Below are 19,615 nucleotides of genomic sequence, written 5' to 3' on the forward strand. Positions count from 1 at the left end.
GTGAATGTGGAAATAGTGTCAAAGCGCTTCGAGTTCCTTAAAAAAGGTAGTAAAGCGCTATACAAGTACAACCCATTTACCATTTTACCATTTTATTCTTGTGTCATGTAACCTAATAGTACGACTGCTGTGTTAAATGGTCTTGGAAAGGCCCACTTACTGTAAGTGGTGGCTTTATCTTTTATCCTTTATACAAAAGATAAGCTTGCATAATAGACATACTCACAGCTCCATAGTTGAGAGCAAGTGAAGACTAGAATACAGGACATTGCTCTGATCTATGTAAATCTCAAAAGGTTAACAAGTGCATGCGCTTTAATGCTTTAATCAGTTGTTGTATTCTGCTTAAATCAAGCTGATATCTTTCAGAGAGATTCTTGTCGGAAAGCCAGAAGCTTTTTTTTTCTGCTTCTTTAAAAAGATAGCAAACTTGCTGACCTACACTTTGATGTGTTTTTTGAAAGGAACATGATTTTTAAGAAGTGTATTTTCGTGACAACTCTGAATAATAACAATATAGGCACTGTACCCTGAAACCATTAAAATATCTGATCTTGGGTCAGCATGATTATAGAGATCATTTTGTAGCTGAAATGCTCAGGTTGGAATGACGATCATCATCATGATAATAAGTCAAGTACAGATATATTCAACTAAATTGCTTTCGGAGCCACATTTCTGAAACGATAAGGACGAGGGGTCCGGACTTTTCTCTCACTATTAGTATCATTTTGTATATTCCAGAGAAACAGCGTCCTCTACAGTGGACATTTGGTTCGGAGTTACAGAGAGTGCTTTGCTGTTTTAAGGACATCCTGCCAAAAAGCAAGTCAAAGATCATCACAGCACTCCAGAGTTTTTAGAATTTGCTGCAAATATATGAGCCTCTCACACAGCACATTTTATGCCACTTGCCAAGCGTTAAAATGTTATTTCTAGAAAATTTCCTAGTTTTAAAAGCTATTTACATTGTTTAGTCACTGACTTTAACTATTTAAATATTTTGGTTTTCCCCATGTAGAAAATCTTGTTTGAAGATTCTGCAACATCCCGAGGATGCTTAATTTAAGAATTGCAAGTTGAAATTATTTTAAAAGACCTGCTAATTTCTAAATATACACATCTGGATGTTGGATGTCTTATCAAGTACAATTAACTAGCTGCATGGACAGATAAGGGAACTAAAAAGAAACCCTGAGGAACACCACTCGTATAACTATAGAGGTTGAACAAATGACTACTGACTGCATCTGAAGTAAATAATCTGCAACAACACCTTAGTTACATAAATCACATTACAAAAAAATGTATAACTGCCTCAGTTGTGTAAATCACAAGTTTGGACCTCAGTGTTCTGTGTTTGCTAGCACGGTTAAAATGTCAATGCAAGGACATTCTGATGTGTTTACAGTGTTCCAAGTTCCTCTATAGAACAGGAGCACTGAGCTCGGGGGCCGAAATAATGTCACTCCCGGGCCAGATTTGGCCCCGAGCCGCCAGTTGACTAGAACTGCTCGAGTAGAAGACTAGATTTGAATACCTTTACACAGTGGTGGTTTGCCTGACCATTTCCCATCACTTTTACATGTTCTGTGTTCCGATCCACCAGCCAGATAGAACCCGTCTTGACACGTGTAGATTAGCGTATAGCCCAAAGTCGGCAGGTCCATTGAGCGGACATCCACGTTACTGGGGGTCTCGGGCTGACGGCACGAATGAGCTGAGTGATGGATGAGAAGGTCAGGAATCGAAATACAACAAATAAACAGACACAGGAGTTGGGAGTAATAAAACTCTCTCACCAATACATTCAGGCTGTGTTCCACTCCAAGTGAGATTTTCTAAACACGTCCTTGTGGTGGAACCAAGAATGTGGTAGTTTTTGCGGCACTTAAAAGACAGTTTACTTCCAACCTAAATTGGACAAAGTCAAATTGGACAAATCATCGTAATCAGCAACCACAACCTTCAAGAACATAACCTACAAACACAAAGCTGAATACATTTCTAAACAAAACAGAAGAGGATCAAAAAAAGAATAATACTATCAATGTGTTGTTTCATTGACTCTTATATTAAATTAAAGTAAAGTACCAATGATTGTCACACACACACTAGGTGTGGTGAAATTTGTCCTCTACATTTGACCCATCCCCTTGGGGAGCAGTGGGGAGCAGCGGCGCCGCGCCCGGGAATCATTTTGGTGACTGACCTGAAGTCCCTGAGCCTGGACCGGGATACCATATGCTGGCGTTCCTGGGTCACGACAGCTGTTAAATGCCGGATCTACACACACACACACACACACACACACACACACACACACACACACACACACACACACACACACACACACACACACGCACACACCATCACACACACACACAGATATTTGATAATATTTTCTAGCTGAGATTGGCTTAAAAGCTTAAACAGCAATGAGGCTGCTGTGCCCTCGTTACACTACATTTTTTTCCATTTTGTAGGGTGATAAACGTGTTTAAAATAGACCTAATGCCTTAACATGAAAAGGAAGCGACTGTTTCCAAGATAAAATCTTCAAAGGAATCCAATAGTGACATCAGAACATTACGGTGGTGCGATAACATCTTTAGCTTTCGCTACACAGAGGACTACTAGTGCTTTTAAAAAGTGCCACAAACTTGTTCACTAATAATTGGATGTTGCATAACAATCATAACTTATTGATGAAAGTAATTACCAAACTATTGAAAAAATATATATATTTACACACTTCAGGGATTAGAGAATGGAGAGTTTTTATTTCATATCAAACAGAAATGTATTTTAATAGCAGCAATCGTGCTAAACACATTTTGTGTATTCTTGTCACTGTGTGCTTTTTACCTATACAAGCTGGTTGTTGGCCACTCCACATCCCATCAGCCTGACACTCTCTGGAGGCGGAGCCGACCAACAAGTAGGGGGTCTGGCAGTAGAATCTGACCTCTGACCTATGGAGGAAATTACCCCACAACATAAACCTGTGATTAGCAATCACAAAAGACATCATACACCCTCTCCTACATCACTTTAAGTGTCCTATCCTGCTTCTGAACTTAAGGGCCTCTATTGACAATAGCTGCAACATCTTCCAGTGTCTACAGCCTCTTTCTTTTACTCCTAATGAAAAACCCACCAAGAGTAATGAACAAAAAAAAGGTTATAGTAAGATATCAATATTGTTTACCACTGACCGGTAAGTAAAGATGCTCCCTTCTCTGAATCCGCCTCCAGGAGAGCCTGGATCACCGCAAAGGACCGCTAGAAACACCAAATATATCAAGTTAGGCACAGATAAAGAATTATGTGCAGTGTTGCAAATGGGAAACTTACGCAGACACTGTGGGACATCTCCCGTCCATGTTCCATTCCCCTCACATGCCAACACAGCTGGCATTGACAAATGGTAACCATGGAAACAACTGTAGCTAATACTTGATCCCCATGAATGGTCTGTTCCTTGCACTTCTCCGTGTTGCACTTGAGGAGGTGGCCCACACAGGATCACTAAAAACACAAACGCATGCACCACATTATCACCAGGGATTACATCACCATTACTTAGGGGTAGCCAGAATGGAATGAAATACTTTTGTTTATATTCCATTAACTCACTGCTATTGAAAAAGAAAGTACTGCCTATGAAATTAAATCCTGGAATCATCCATCCATCCATTTTCTGCCGCTTATCCCTTTCGGGGTCGCGGGGGGTGCTGGAGCCTATCTCAGCTACAGTCGGGCGGAAGGTGGGGTACACCCTCGACATGTCCAAGTAAAAAGTTAAACGAGTAAAAGTCATGTAAGTAAAAACATGGATATGAAAGGTCTTCAGGTACACATTGAGTTTTGATTATTATAATTATTACAGTGGTACCTCAATTTAAGAGATCCTTAACTTAACTAATTGTCATGCTTTAGGTTGCAATCAAAAATTGGGAGTTACACGCATCCCCGCCATTAGTTGGAGTAGCGAATGCTAATGAACAACCGGTTTACTTGCTAGCTTTAGCTTATAGCTAGAGATCGACATAGCTTTGTTTTCCCAAACATGGGAATTGAATTAATGAAAGAAATCATCGAAAACAAGCACATCACTGCCAGTCAGCACTACTCTGTAGCAGAATAAGTCTACCACCAGCCAAGTATCTTAAAATATTATCTGAATGACGGACATGTATCCATGAAAATATGGATAAGCTGCTGATGGTGTGTCTGGCGGAGAGACAGCTGGAAGGAGAAACCAAAGAAATTTGCTCTACAAGATAAATGCTGATGTTCAGGCTAATACAAATAATAACAGAAAAAAACTATAAATAAAGAGATGTTTTGACTATCTTTGAATCTCAGTAAAACTAAAATAATGTTATTCGGTAACAACAGAAGAGAAAGTCAAACAAAATTACAAATATAAAGAGTTTAAATTGAACGAGTAAAATAAATACATTTTTGGGGCGTAATAATAGATAAAATCCAAGATGGCTGCGCTTCAGAGCAGCGGCTTCGTGCGAGCGCTCCTGGAAGTGAGGGCAAAAATACCCCTCAATTCAGTCAATTTCATGGCTGGCTCACAGCGTGTTCACTCCGTGATCACTTACGACCGACTTACGATTCTGGATGTGGAGAGATCGGGCCATTTTGGGCTGATAGATGCGTGTACGATGGACCTGCTCGCTAGCTTGGGAATTCTTCGCGAGCTACATCCAGCAGTGGCCTTTGAAGCAGCGGCGTCGACTTCCAGCGGAGACTGTCAGCGAAAGAGACGTAAGCGGTGCGCTCGGAAGCAGAAGCGGGGGTGTCGGGCGGGGCTAACAACAAAGCTAAATGCGTTGTTGTTAGCGGGGCTAACGAAAAAGCTAAATGCTAATCCACAAAGAAGCGCTAATAAGGAGTCTGTTAAGCTAGAACTAGCCAGCGCCAGGCTGGATAATCCCTGCACACATAGCAATTCTTCTAGAATAATATACAACTCACATAATGTTTTTTCTGCGTCAGAGGTGGACATGCATTTTACTGAGGTGGCAAACAATCTAAAAATTCCTGTCATATCAATTCCTAGATATGGTCGAAATTATTTAAAGTGCACTATGCATAATAAACGTAACATTATTAATATTGCTACTACGGATACTTTCAACAAAAACTCCTCAAAACAGCCCACTACCTATAATATGGGCTTTTTAAACATAAGGTCATTGTCTTCCAAAACGTTATTAGTTAATGAAGTCATCAGAGACAACAATCTTGATGTCGTTGGTCTAGCCGAGACCTGGCTCAAACCAGACGAATTTTTTGCGCTGGGTGAGGCGTCTCCTCCTGGCTATGCGGGAACGCATATTGCCCGCCCCATTAAAAGGGGTGGGGGTGTTGCACTAATATACAACAAAAACTTTAGCCTTACCTCGGACCTAAATAATAAATATAACTCGTTTGAGGTGCTCACTATGAGGTTTGTCACACCGCTGCCTCTCCACCTGGCTGTCATCTACCGCCCCCCTGGGCCCTATTCGGACTTTATCAATGAATTTTCAGAGTTCGTTGCTGATCTAGTGACGCACGCCGACAATATAATCATAATGGGAGACTTTAACATCCATATGAATACCCCATCGGACCCTCCATGCGTGGCGCTCCAGACTATAATTGATAGCTGTGGTCTTACACAAATAATAAATGAACCCACGCATCGCAACGGTAATACGATAGATCTAGTGCTTGTCAGGGGTGTCACCACCTCTAAAGTTACGATACTCCCGTACACTAAAGTAATGTCCGATCATTACCTTATAAAATTCGAAGTTCTGACTCATTGTCAACAAACTAATAATAATAATAATAACTATTATAGCACCCGCAACATTAATGCTGCCACAACGACAACTCTTACTGACCTACTGCCTTCAGTAATGGCATCATTCCCAAATTATGTGGGCTCTATTGATAACCTCACTAACAACTTTAACGACGCCCTGCGCGACACCATTGATATTGTAGCACCGCTAAAGCTAAAAAGGGCCCCTAAAAGGCGTACCCCATGGTTTACAGAAGAAACTAAAGCCCAGAAATTATCATGTAGAAAGCTGGAACGCAAATGGCGTGCGACTAAACTTGAGGTTTTCCATCAAGCATGGAGTGATAGTTTAATAACTTATAAACGCATGCTTACCTCAGCTAAAGCTAAATATTACTCAAATCTCATCCACCTCAACAAAAATGATCCTAAATTTTTGTTTAGTACAGTAGCATCGCTAACCCAACAAGGGACTCCTCCCAGTAGCTCCACCCACTCAGCAGATGACTTTATGAATTTCTTTAATAAGAAAATTGAACTCATCAGAAAAGAGATTAAAGACAATGCATCCCAGCCACAACTGGGTGCTATTAACACAAATACGACTGTATATACGACGGACATTGCCCTCCAAAATAGTTTCTCTCTCTTTGATGAAATAACATTGGAGGAATTGTTAAAATGTGTAAATGGGACAAAACAAACAACATGTTTACTTGACCCAATTCCTGGGAAACTTATCAAGGAGCTTTTTGTATTATTAGGTCCATCAGTGTTAAATATTATAAACCTATCACTTTCCTCTGGTACTGTTCCTCTAGCATTCAAAAAAGCGGTTATTCATCCTCTACTCAAAAGACCTAACCTCGATCCTGACCTCATGGTGAACTACCGGCCGGTGTCCCACCTACCGTTTATCTCGAAAATTCTCGAAAAAATTGTCGCACAGCAGCTAAATGAACACTTAGTGACTAACAATCTCTGTGAACCTTTTCAATCCGGTTTCAGGGCAAATCACTCTACGGAGACAGCCCTCGCAAAAATGACTAATGATCTATTGCTGACGATGGATTCTGATGCTTCATCTATGTTGCTGCTTCTTGATCTTAGCGCCGCTTTCGATACTGTTGATCATAATATTTTATTAGAGCGTATCAAAACGCGTATTGGGATGTCAGACTTAGCCTTGTCTTGGTTTAACTCTTATCTTACTGACAGGATGCAGTGTGTCTCCCATAACAATGTGACCTCGGACTATGTTAAGGTAACGTGCGGAGTTCCCCAGGGTTCGGTTCTTGGCCCTGCACTCTTTAGTATTTACATGCTGCCGCTAGGTGACATTATACGCAAATACGGTGTTAGCTTTCACTGTTATGCTGATGACACCCAACTCTACATGCCCCTAAAGCTGACCAACACGCCGGATTGTAGTCAGCTGGAGGCGTGTCTTAATGAAATTAAACAATGGATGTCCGCTAACTTTTTGCAACTCAACGCTAAGAAAACGGAAATGCTGATTATCGGTCCTGCTCAACACCAACATCTATTTAATAATACCACCTTAACATTTGACAACCAAACAATTAAACAAGGCGACTCGGTAAAGAATCTGGGTATTATCTTCGACCCAACTCTCTCGTTTGAGTCACACATTAAGAGTGTTACTAAAACGGCCTTCTTTCATCTCCGTAATATCGCTAAAATTCGTTCCATTTTGTCCACAAGCGATGCTGAGATCATTATCCATGCGTTCGTTACATCTCGTCTCGATTACTGTAACGTATTATTTTCGGGCCTCCCTATGTCTAGCATTAAAAGATTACAGATGGTACAAAATGCGGCTGCTAGACTTTTGACAAAAACAAGAAAGTTTGATCATATTACGCCTATACTGGCTCACTTGCACTGGCTTCCTGTGCACCTAAGATGCGACTTTAAGGTTTTACTACTTACGTATAAAATACTACACGGTTTAGCTCCAGCCTATCTTGCCGATTGTATTGTACCATATGTCCCGGCAAGAAATCTGCGTTCAAAGAACTCCGGCTTATTAGTGATTCCCAGAGCCCAAAAAAAGTCTGCGGGCTATAGAGCGTTTTCTATTCGGGCTCCAATACTATGGAATGCCCTCCCGGTAAAAGTTAGAGATGCTACCTCAGTAGAAGCATTTAAGTCTCATCTTAAAACTCATTTGTATACTCTAGCCTTTAAATAGACTCCCTTTTTAGACCAGTTGATCTGCCGTTTCTTTTCTTTTCTTTTCTACTCTGCTCCGGGGTGGACCGCTAGCCTGTCCATCAGATGGGGACATCTCTACGCTGCTGACCCGTCTCCACTCGGGATGGTTCCCACTGGCCCCACCATGGACTGGACTTTCGCTGATGTGTTGGACTTTCACAATATTATGTCAGACCCACTCGACACCGAGGATGTCGTTGTGGCTTGTACAGCCCTTTGAGACACTAGTGATTTAGGGCTATATAAATAAACATTGATTGATTGATTGATTGATAAGAAAATGAACTGGAAATCTCATGTAAATATGCAACATAAGGTGGCAAGAAATATTTCTATATTGAATAAAGCAAAATATATCGCTAGTGTTACCATATCTCAGTTATTAAATACATAAATGATAAATGGGTTATACTTGTATAGCGCTTTTCTACCTTCAAGGTACTCAAAGCGCTTTGACAGTATTTCCACATTCACCCATTCACACACACATTCACACACTGATGGCAGGAGCTGCCTTGCAAGGCGCTAACCAGCAGCCATCAGGAGCAAGGGTGAAGTGTCTTGCCCAAGGACACAACGGACGTGACTAGGATGGTAGAAGGTGGGGATTGAACCCCAGTAACCAGCAACCCTCCAATTGCTGGCACAGCCACTCTACCAACTTCGCCACGCCGCCCCTATTATTGTGCAGACATATGCGGAAATAACTGACTGCGTTACAAAAAAGGTCAAGTAGAATAATACATAATGATGGACACAAAGAACACCCAAACCCTTTATTTATCAAATCCAAAATATTGAAATTCAATGATTTGGTGCCTTTGCAAACGGCTAAAACTGTGCACAAAGCAAACTATAACCTGCTATCCAAGAATGTACAACAATTCTTCTCAACATAAGATGAGAAATGTAACCTTGGAGAAAAATCTAACTTAAAATATTTGTATGCACGTACAACACTTAAAATCTTCATTATATCAGTATGTGGAATTAGTTTATGCAATGGATTAAGAAAAGAGGTCAAACAATGTACTAATACGATCCAATTTAAGAAGACTTACGACAAACTTACGACAATATTATTCATCTCATTAAGTGAATCATAACTGACTTAACTATTTATGAAGATAACTGTTTTATTAGGAATGAATTCCAATGTAAAAATTAAGAACAAGAAGAGAACATATGAGTTAATAATTGTTATGAAGTGAAAATGGGTAGAATGAAATACACTTTGCTCCTTCCTACTCCTTTTCGGACATGTTGTAAAGAAAAAAAAATAAAAAATAAAAAATATATATATATATATATATATATATATATATATATATATATATATATATATATATATATATATATATATATATATATATATATGTGATGTATCATATTGAAACTGTAAACATGTTCCAAATAAATTCTAACCAACCAACCAGCCAACAATATTATTAGATTACCTCATACAACCACATTAGTTGTTTGTATACAAGTACATTATATTTTATTGTTTTACATTCAATATTTTCTTTAATCAAAAAGTATGTTTTTGTTTTTAAAAAGCAGTTTACATGGTACAATGGTGCTGTTTTAGGGAGGGCCAAGCACCTCACATGTTGGTACACATCTTTAGGGTATGAGGAAGCACTTGTCTGTAAAATTACACGTTTTACCATCAAGCAAACTAGCCATGAGTCATATTCCGTTTGTTTAACCATATAAAGCTTCCAGGATACTTGTTTGTTTGGTCGTTAATTTCAATTTATTTCAATGGGCAGCCTTGATTTGAGATATAAGTATTTTTAATTAAGAGTGCCATTACAGAACCAATTATGCTCATAGATTAAAGTTTTACTACATTTTCATCATATGTTTTATCATTATTATTGTCACTATCATATTTTATTGTGTGAGGGAAGTGTGTTTTGTCACTATTTTATCATAACATTCCATATTTTGTCAGAAACACACTTTTATTCTAGAGATTCCTATTGTTCTGCACTGCAGAACAGTATACAGTAGACACTGTATACAGTATGTTATACCTTTCCAAGAGAAATTTAAAATGACTAATGATGTATTACCATGACATTGACACACATGAAGTTCACCAGTTGTATTAGTAATTTGCCGCTTGGTGCGTTCATACTAGCTTATGCATTACAAGTCATAACACGTTCATTGACACTGGAGCGTGTTCACACATGAATGTGCTTGTCCCTAACTCCCAAAGATAATAGCTGATAACCATCTGCAGGATCTCCAACATCTAATAAAGTCCCAGTAATTCTCATCTAACCAGGAGACAGATGGTTTCACACTTGATTCATTCACACACTCACACAAGCACAGACATATACAACAGTAAGCTTTGGTGAACATTTGAAAAAAAGACACAACCCATGTATAGGCTTTTCAAAAAAAAATGTTTCTGACAATTACACCACTCGGTGAAACTGATTGACTAGAAATTTCACAAAACACCGACTGTAACTTTAGGGTGTATTACTGGGATGTTACTGACGTCACGTCCGGCTCACGTTCCGCCCTTTTAATATGCGTGGTGGTCAAGCTAGCTCTGTTCTCAATGGGCACTGGGCGCCATTTAGCCTTTCTCGAAGAAAAAATACCCTACGCTTATGTTGTTTTTGGCGCTTAGAAACGTTCAAATCGTGGAAAGGATAAATGTTTCTTCAGAGTTTCTCAAAAGGTAATTAATTAGGGAGGGAAGGTGCAAGATTTTACAAAACAATGATGAGAAAAGCGGCACACACTCCAGTCCAATGGGGCAGAGACGAAGAATGTATGTGTTTGCAGTGATCACTTTTTTAAAGGTTTGTTTGATATACTTTTAACGTTTATTATTTCCCATTTGGGTATTATCTTGATATTATTTGTATTAAACAGATGTTTGCTACGAGTATTTCGAAAAGCACCAACCGGGCGAGTCTAAATAAAAGAAAGCAAATGTGAGCAAAAGCTAAAAGAGTTATTAAGCTTTTACCAAAGGCAACAATCATAAATGAAGCTTTCGGTACATACACAGTAGGAAGAGAATTCATATGGCCCCATTTGTGGAGGTTTACCTGACACATGACGGCTAAAATGTGTTTTGTGGCAATTCGAACTTTGACCACAGCGTCAGTGATGATACCAATTTCCTTGACCAAGCCACACACAAATAAATTGTAGACCTTCATGCTTTTCCAAGTTTACATCTGTTTTGTCTTGTAGAATGGCGTCTGCAGCACAATAGTTCGATAAGTCTGGGAACGCAACCGACATATAATCCTTGATATCACTCGGCAAATCTTTTTTTGATAAAGTATATGGATCTATTCCATTGCGTAGCTGGATTTTTTGCTCGTATCTGCAATATTTAAGCCTCTTTTGTACTCAGAGAGTTAGCGCGCTGCTTGCTGTACAACAGCCATCTTGGCTTGGTCGACCACCACTGCTTTTCACTTCCGGGAAGAAGTCACGTGTCGGAATACCAGCTATAGCCGAACCATTTCACATGTTGGTACACATCTTTAGGGTATGAAGAAGCACTTGTCTGTAAAATTACACATTTTGCCATCAAGCAAACTAGCCATGAGTTGCATTCCGTTTGTTTAACCATATAAAACTTCCAGGATAATTGTTTTTTAATAAATACTCTGAAGTTCTCAAAAGTGCACATACATAGGTTTTGAAATATTAACTATTCTCCATTAACCGTCCTGTTATGTGTCTATGTCTTCATGTATAAAAATCGATAAAAAAATAGTTTAAAATATTTTTTTAGTATGAAACTTCTTCTGCTTTTCTTAATTAGTGTAATCAATGTATAATATGAAAATGGTTCCTCTTACATAGTTGCAACTACCCCCTGCATTTTTCATATCACATTGTTACTGTCCGGGTCAATGTGACCCAGGAGTCAAACTGGAGGTAAAAGGATGTCAGAAAATGTCAGACTATTTCTTTCTTTGCAACTGTCAGACATATTTTACCGCAATCACACACACACACACACACACACACACACACACACACACACACACACACACACACACACACACACACACACACACACACACACACACACACACACACACACACACACACACACACACACACACACAGACAGGTGCAGGTGTTATGACTTTTGTCGAGAACCATTTATGTTCTTGCGGGGAAACATTCAGTAAACATTCAACAGGGTAAGGGCAAAACATATACAGGACTGTCTCAGAAAATTAGAATATTGTGATAAAGTCCTTTATTTTCTGTAATGCAACTAAAAACATGGAAATGTCATACATTCTGGATTCATTACACATCAACTGAAATATTGCAAGCCTTTTATTATTTTAATATTGCTGATTATGGCATACAGCTTAAGAAAACTCAAAAATCCCATCTCAAAAAATTAGAATATTTCCTCAGACCAAATAAAAAATAAAGATTTATGACAGCAAAACAAAATCAAACATTTGAAAATGTCAATTAATGCACTCAGTACTTGGTTGGGAATCCTTTTGCACGGATTACTGCATCAATGTGGCGTGGCATGGAGGCAATCAACCTGTGGCATTGCTGAGGTGTTATGGATGCCCAGGATGCTTCAATAGCGGCCTTTAGCTCATTTGCATTATTGGGTCTGGTGTCTTTCAGCTTCTTCTTCACAATACCCCACAAATTCTCTATGGGGTTCAGGTCAGGAGAGTTGCCAGGCCAATCGAGGACAGTAATGCCATGGTCAGTCCACCAGTTACTGGTGGTTTTGGCACTGCTGGATCATGCTGGAAAATGAAATCATCATCTCCATAGAGCTTTTCAACAGATGGAAGCATGAAGTGCTCTAAAATCTCTTGGTACACAGCTGCATTGACTCTGGACTTGATGAAACACGGTGGACCAACACCAGCAGCTGACATGGCTCCCCAAACCTTTGCTGACTGTGGGAACTTCACACTGGATTTCAAGCAACTTGGATTTTGCTCCTATCCAGCTTTCCTCCAGACTCTAGCGCCTTGACTTCCAAATGAAATACAAAACTTGCTTTCGTTTAAAAAAAAAGGACTCTGGACCACTCTGCAACTGTCCAGTGCTTCTTTTCCATAGCTCAAGTCAGACGCTTTTTCCGTTGTCTTGAGTTCAGGGGTGGCTTGACCATGGGAATACGGCTACATGCTATTAAAAAGCTCTATGGAGATGATGATTTCATTTTCCAGCATGATCCAGCAGTGCCAAAACCACCAGTAACTGGTGTACTGACCATGGCATTACTGTCCTCGATTGGCCTGCCAACTCCCCTGACCTGAACCCCATAGAGAATTTGTGGGGTATTGTCAAGAAGAAACTGAAAGACACCAGACCCAATAATGCAAATGAGCTAAAGGCCGCTATTGAAGCATCCTGGGCATCCATAACACCTCAGCAATGCCACAGGCTGATTGCCTCCATCCCACGCAGCATTGGTGCAGTAATCCGTGCAAAATGATTCCCAACCAAGTACTGACTGCATTAATTGACATTTTCAAATGTTTGATTTTGTTTTGCTGTTATAAATCTTTATTTTTTACTTGGTCTGAGGAAATATTCTAATTTTTTGAGATGGGATTAAGCTATATGCCATAATCAGCAATATTACATTAATAAAAGGCTTGCAATATTTCAGTTGATGTGTAATAATTCCAGAATGTATAACATTTTCATGTTTTTAGTTGCATTACAGAAAATAAAGGACTTTATCACAATATTCTAATTTTCTGAGACAGTCCTGTACAATATTCTCTGCATGGGAGTCCTACCAACATTAGGACTCTGTCAGGAAGACCTTTACAAAATGAGCAGCAAGAGCAAAAGGATGTCAGTCCAGGATACTCTGGAAGTCATCATTGATCATGACAGTGAAATAGAGGATTGTGTGTCTGAAGATGAAGACAATCTTAAATTCTTAAATTCTGATTCTAATTTTGAACCAGATGAGGGAATTGCTATTTCTATTCCTCCATGCAAGACATTCACGTCAAAAAATGGCAAAACACAGTGATCTTCATCACTAAATACGTGTCAGGCAAAACTGTCTGCAGAAAACCTAATAAAGACAGTGCCAGGGCCCATCCATCCATCCATTTTCCTTTCGGGGTCAGGGGGTATGTGCTGGAGTCTATTTCAGCTGCATTCGGGTGGTAGGCGGGGTACACCATGGACAAGTCGCCACCTCATCTCAGGGCCAACACAGATAGACAGACAACATTCACACTCACATTCACACACTAGGGCCAATTTAGTGTTGCCAATCAACCTATCCCCAGGTGCATGTCTTTGAGGTGGGAGGAAGCCGTAGTACCCGGAGGGAACCCACGCAGTCACAGGGACAACATGCAAACTCCACACAGAAAGACCCCGAGGCCGGGGATCGAACCCAGAACCTTCATATTGTGAGGCACATGCACTAACCCTTGTATCGCCGTGCTGCCCCATTCTAGAAATGAATAATCTTAATGGGAAACATACTTTTCAGAGAAGTGGAAGGAACTGGAATAAAACACAATGTACATATTTGGGGGTCCTTATTCTGGCTGGGGTCTATAAGTCGAAGGGTGAATCGACAGCCAGTCTGTGGGATGCAAAGACAGGCAAGGCTATATTTCGAGCCACAATGTCTCTGAAAACTTTTCGCATTTTCTCCAGAGTAATTAGGACGGACAGTGTGGGACAAGTGGGTAGAGGAACTTCCACTAACCTCACAGTGGATGAAAGACTGGTGGCATTACAAGGTCCCCGCCCATTTAGGCAATACATGCCTTCCAACCCATCTAAATATGGGGTTACACTAAATATTGATAGACTAGTTAGCAATGGAGTTAGTAATAAAATATTAACAATGCTTGTTAGGATTTTTTTGGTTTCGGACATCGTTTGGGTAACTAAACATGCAGCGGGTCAAATTGACCTGGGAACACCATTGCTGTTCCTGCCAAATGAACATAACAAGAGGGTTAATGTCTAGAGTCTCATCTTGCTTGAGGACATCTGCCATTCTTTGACTTCTTTTGTCCTTCTTGTGTCTTTTGGGCATATCTTTCTCGATACAATTCACCCAGCCGACATTTTATAGGCTTTTAATCCCTTTCTTCCTGTGTGTTTACAGGTTTGGGGGCAGGTATTGATTTGTCTTTCTTTTGTTGTTAATGTAATTTGCTTGCTCTCTTTGCAGCCTGACTGATGGTAGTGTACGTCACCTTCACTCTTTTTGCTGTTTCATTCAAGCTCTTGACTCTTTTGTTTTCTGGCTACACTTTTATTTCTTTGATTGCGCCATCACTTTCCTGTGTCTTATTAGGGTCTTTGCTCCGTTCACCAAGGACATTCTGGGTTTATTATTACCTATGCCAATAAGTTATAGTATGTTTTCACTGGAGTTTGTCTGCCAGTTAGTTAGTTAATAGAACGGGTGGGACTCTATGGACACCTCACAAATCAGTAATAATTCAGTGGTGTTGATTAAAAATAGTCAATGGTCTGTACTTATATAACACTTACTATACTTGCATGATACCCAAAAAGTTTTACATTAAATGCAGTGTAGGTAATAATGGTGTTAGAGTATAATGGCGTTGATATTTTACATAACGAGTAATCTAATTCATTCATTACTGTTCTAATTTTGGCAATGTTGCTGTTACTGAGAATGTAAAGAGGCTTGTAACTACATTTTGGTTGAATACATGAATGGAATGAATAAATGGCTGAATAAAGCGCAAGGTGCCACACATCAGCTGCCTGGAGAGAGCGGGGTGGGGATGATGACACTGTTGTAAATGTGTTGATGATGATTGGCTGGGTGGGTGGCTCATGCCCTACTCAGGCTGTCTCACTGCATGCTCTGACTGGCACACAACAAGACCCACGATAAATTCAAAAATAACGTTCTCAAACTGGCAGTTCTGGCACGACTTGTCGCTCATTGAAATTAAAGGCAATAATGTTTATGTAACATGCACGCTATGTCCAGAGAAAAAAGCATTTGTCCACATCTGCCTCAAGCAACTCGAGTCTTATGAAGCACCTCACATCAACACATGCCAACATGACCCAATCCCAAACCCAAATGCAGGCAAAATCTGATTCATCACATTTTGGAATTTGGATTAATCATGATTACTCACAGGTTAAAGTTAAAGTACCAATGATTGTCACACACACACTAGGTGTGGCGAAATTATTCTCTGCATTTGACCCATCACCCTTGATTACCCCCTGGGAGGTGATTACTTGCTTGCATTTGTTAAGTTAGCGTAAGAAATAAATGGATATATATTTGTACATAAATGCAATTTTATTGTCAAAATGTCATCTAGGAACATTTTTACATGTTTTACTTGAATGCATGTCATTTATTTGCCCAAAACTTGCAAACAGTTTTACCTAAATTTCTTTCAGGCTGTATTGGAATACAGGTGCAGAGAATTGCACTACTTAAAGGCTAATTGTTTCTTTGTGTCTTTTTACCTAAGTTTACATTTTTGGTACCACATTGGGTTTTGTAGTTTCAATATATAATGGTGTTGTATTTTTTAATACATTTTTATTTATATGCATATCATATGGCACACCGCAATTTTATTAAGTTTAGATAAATGCCAACTGTTCTAAAATACTGTATATAGTGTTTTTATTTTTCCATCTGTTAACATTAACATTTTTGATGTAAAAGATTGTATTAAATGTAATAGCGTATACAATAACAAAAGTTAAAAAAATTACGTCACAGTTACTTTCTGAGTAACTAATTACTCATACAATAAGGTAACCCAGTTACTAACTCAATTACTTTTTGGGAGAAGTATTTCGTAACTGTAGCTAATTACATTTAAAGGTATGATGACTAACACTAATTATATGTCACATTCCCCCATTAACACACACATTCACACACTGATGGCGAAAGCTGCCATGCAAGGCCCTAACAATGAGCCTAACAATGACCCATCAGGAGCAAGGTGGGTGAAGTGTCTTGCCCAAGGACACAACAAAATGACTAGGATGGCAGAGCTGTATTCAACCCAGGAACCTTCAACTTGCTGGCACGGCCGCTCTAACATCTGAGCCACACGCCCCATTATAAATCGATTATTTATGCATACTTCATTATCAGATTGTGTATTAGTATTTTTTATTTTTTTTTATAAATGTATTACTATATATAACTATTGATAATATGCATTTATAAGGTTCTCTCTTTTGGCTGTTATACAGTATGCAGTGATGTATGGCGTCATTTCCAGTTTTCGGATCATATCGCACACTACATAGATATACTATATATACAGCAAACTAGATTTGTATAAGTGATGTTACGGTCACAGTTAGCGTGAGCACAGGATGCAGAGAAGGTAGGCAATGTGCAAGTAGAAGATCCTCCTACTAAGTATTTTTGGTATTAAATGACAAAGCACGAGAGGGGCTACAGCAGTAGATAACTTGGTGAGCAAAATGTGACAATCCAAAGCAAGGATAGAGGCAAGAACATTTAAGGTACAGAATAAAAACTGGAACATAAACCAGCGTCGCAAGGAAGGCGGCAATGACAGGTAAACAGGTGAGTCTCCTAAATGCCAACCAGGACAGTTCAGGAGAACAGTGCTCAGAAGCAGTGGTAAAGTCACAGCAAGACGGACCAAATACAGAAGGAGGAACAGCGTAGGGAATAAATAACACAAAATTGACTGTCATGATGCATCATTACAGGACCTTTTTTGCGGCAGCTGAAAAGCAAAGTACTGACTTTCTATCCGTGTGCTTCTAATTGTTTTACAGTTTTTTTATTCCTTCCCGAACATATTTAGTAGTCTTATCAAACTTACAAAGCACCCACTCTCTGTCGCACCGCCTCTCCCTCAGCCAGCGAGCTGCTATATTAACGAAGCTAAGCTAGTCGCGGTCCAAAGCAACTACGCTCCGAAGGCGTCTGCTCCCCCACGCTTCTGCTACTTTTGGCTTAGAACTCCGAAGACAGCATGAACTCGACTCGGTGAAAGAAAATCATGAGTATGGCTTGTGCACCGTTCTCATGGATAGGTTAGCCCTACTAGAGGACTGTGTCCGCCAGTTAGAGCAGAGTCATTTTGTAACTTTAGACGCCGCGGACACATTTGCTAACCTTAGCTTTAGCGAGCTGACCAGCCCAGCTTGTAGCAGCCTAAAGCGGCCTACAAGCCACGGTGAACCGGTTGAGACGCATAATAGATTTAGCACTTTAGCTAGTCCTACACCCTACACCCCAGTCCACCGGACACCATACCTTAGTCATAGGGGACTCCATCACCTGAAACATACAGCCTAGTAAACCAGCCATAATCAAGTACATTCCCGGGGCCAGAGCACTTGACAATGAAGCTAGTCTTAGGGAGCTGACTCGCAATAGGCCTAGTAAACACGTACGACAGGCTAATCGCACCACTAGCTACGCGAACATAGTTGTACACGTCAGCTCAATGACACTAGGATGAGACAGTCAAAGATTACAAAATGGAACATAGCTTGGACTTGTAATTTCACTAGAAAGATGTCTCGGCATCGAGTACATGTCTTTGGCCCCCTGCCTACAAGAAGAAATGATGAGAGGTATAGCAGATTAGTCTTGCTTAACAAGTGGTTGGCTAGTTTTTGTACAGAAGAAGGACTAACGTTTATTGATAATTGGCCCTCTTTCAAACCGTGCTTAATGAGGAGGGACGGCCTTCACTCTAACCGGGAAGGGGCCATCACTCTTTCCAGAAATATAGACCACTATTTGAGTCAAGCTTGACTAACTAGACTAGAGCAAGCTCAAACACAGACATTTACAGTGTCTGTTAGCTCGGGTAAGGTGTCAGTTAAGCTAGAACTAACCAGTGCCAGGCTGGACAATTCCTGCACACGTAGCATTTCTCGTAGAATAATTCACAACTCACATATGTCTTTTCTGTAGTGACTATGCCAGAGGTGAACATGCATTTTACTGAGGTGGCAAATTATGACGCGTTAAATCTATCGCAACCCCAAGCAAATAATCTCAAGATCCCCATATTATCAATTCCTAGAAGTGATCGAAATTATTACACTACAAAAAAAAAAATTACATCATTAATATCAGTACTACGGATACCATTAACAAACACGACTCAAAATAGCCCACTACCTATGACATGGGCTTTTTAAACATCAAAACATTGTCTCCCAAAATGTTATTAGTTAATGAGTTTTTCCCGCTTAACGAGGCATCTCCTCCGAACTATACGAGTGCACATATTGCCCATCTCCTTAAAAGGGGTGGAGGGGCCACACTAATATCCTAAGAAAACTTTAACCTGAGCCCAAACCTAAGTAATGAATATACTGTAAATCATTTTAAGTTGCTTATTATGAGGTATGTCGCACCGCTACCGCCTGGGCATGATTCTGAGTTTATCAGTGAATTTTCTGAATTTTTCGCTGATCTAGTGACGCACACAGATAATATAATTATAATGGTGGATTTTAATATCTATATGAATACCCCGTCAGACCCTCTGTGCTTAGCACTGCATACTA

At 39.8% G+C, this 19,615-nt stretch overlaps 1 protein-coding gene across 1 annotated transcript in view; it reads right to left on the bottom strand.

Moving 5' to 3' along the window:
* Positions 1 to 19,615, bottom strand: part of LOC133630056 (CUB and sushi domain-containing protein 1-like) — a 426,532-nt gene that overhangs the window by 30,797 nt on the left and 376,120 nt on the right. Inside the window, exons 55-60 of the mRNA XM_062021303.1 lie at positions 3,358 to 3,531; positions 3,219 to 3,285; positions 2,869 to 2,975; positions 2,213 to 2,286; positions 1,803 to 1,914; positions 1,541 to 1,720 (exon numbers count right to left, since the gene is read on the bottom strand). Of these exons, the coding sequence (XP_061877287.1) occupies positions 1,541 to 1,720; positions 1,803 to 1,914; positions 2,213 to 2,286; positions 2,869 to 2,975; positions 3,219 to 3,285; positions 3,358 to 3,531 (714 nt within the window). The remainder of the gene's footprint in view (positions 1 to 1,540; positions 1,721 to 1,802; positions 1,915 to 2,212; positions 2,287 to 2,868; positions 2,976 to 3,218; positions 3,286 to 3,357; positions 3,532 to 19,615) is intronic.

The sequence above is a fragment of the Entelurus aequoreus genome, linkage group LG02 (assembly GCF_033978785.1).
Source record: "Entelurus aequoreus isolate RoL-2023_Sb linkage group LG02, RoL_Eaeq_v1.1, whole genome shotgun sequence".
Lineage (NCBI taxonomy): Eukaryota > Metazoa > Chordata > Actinopteri > Syngnathiformes > Syngnathidae > Entelurus > Entelurus aequoreus.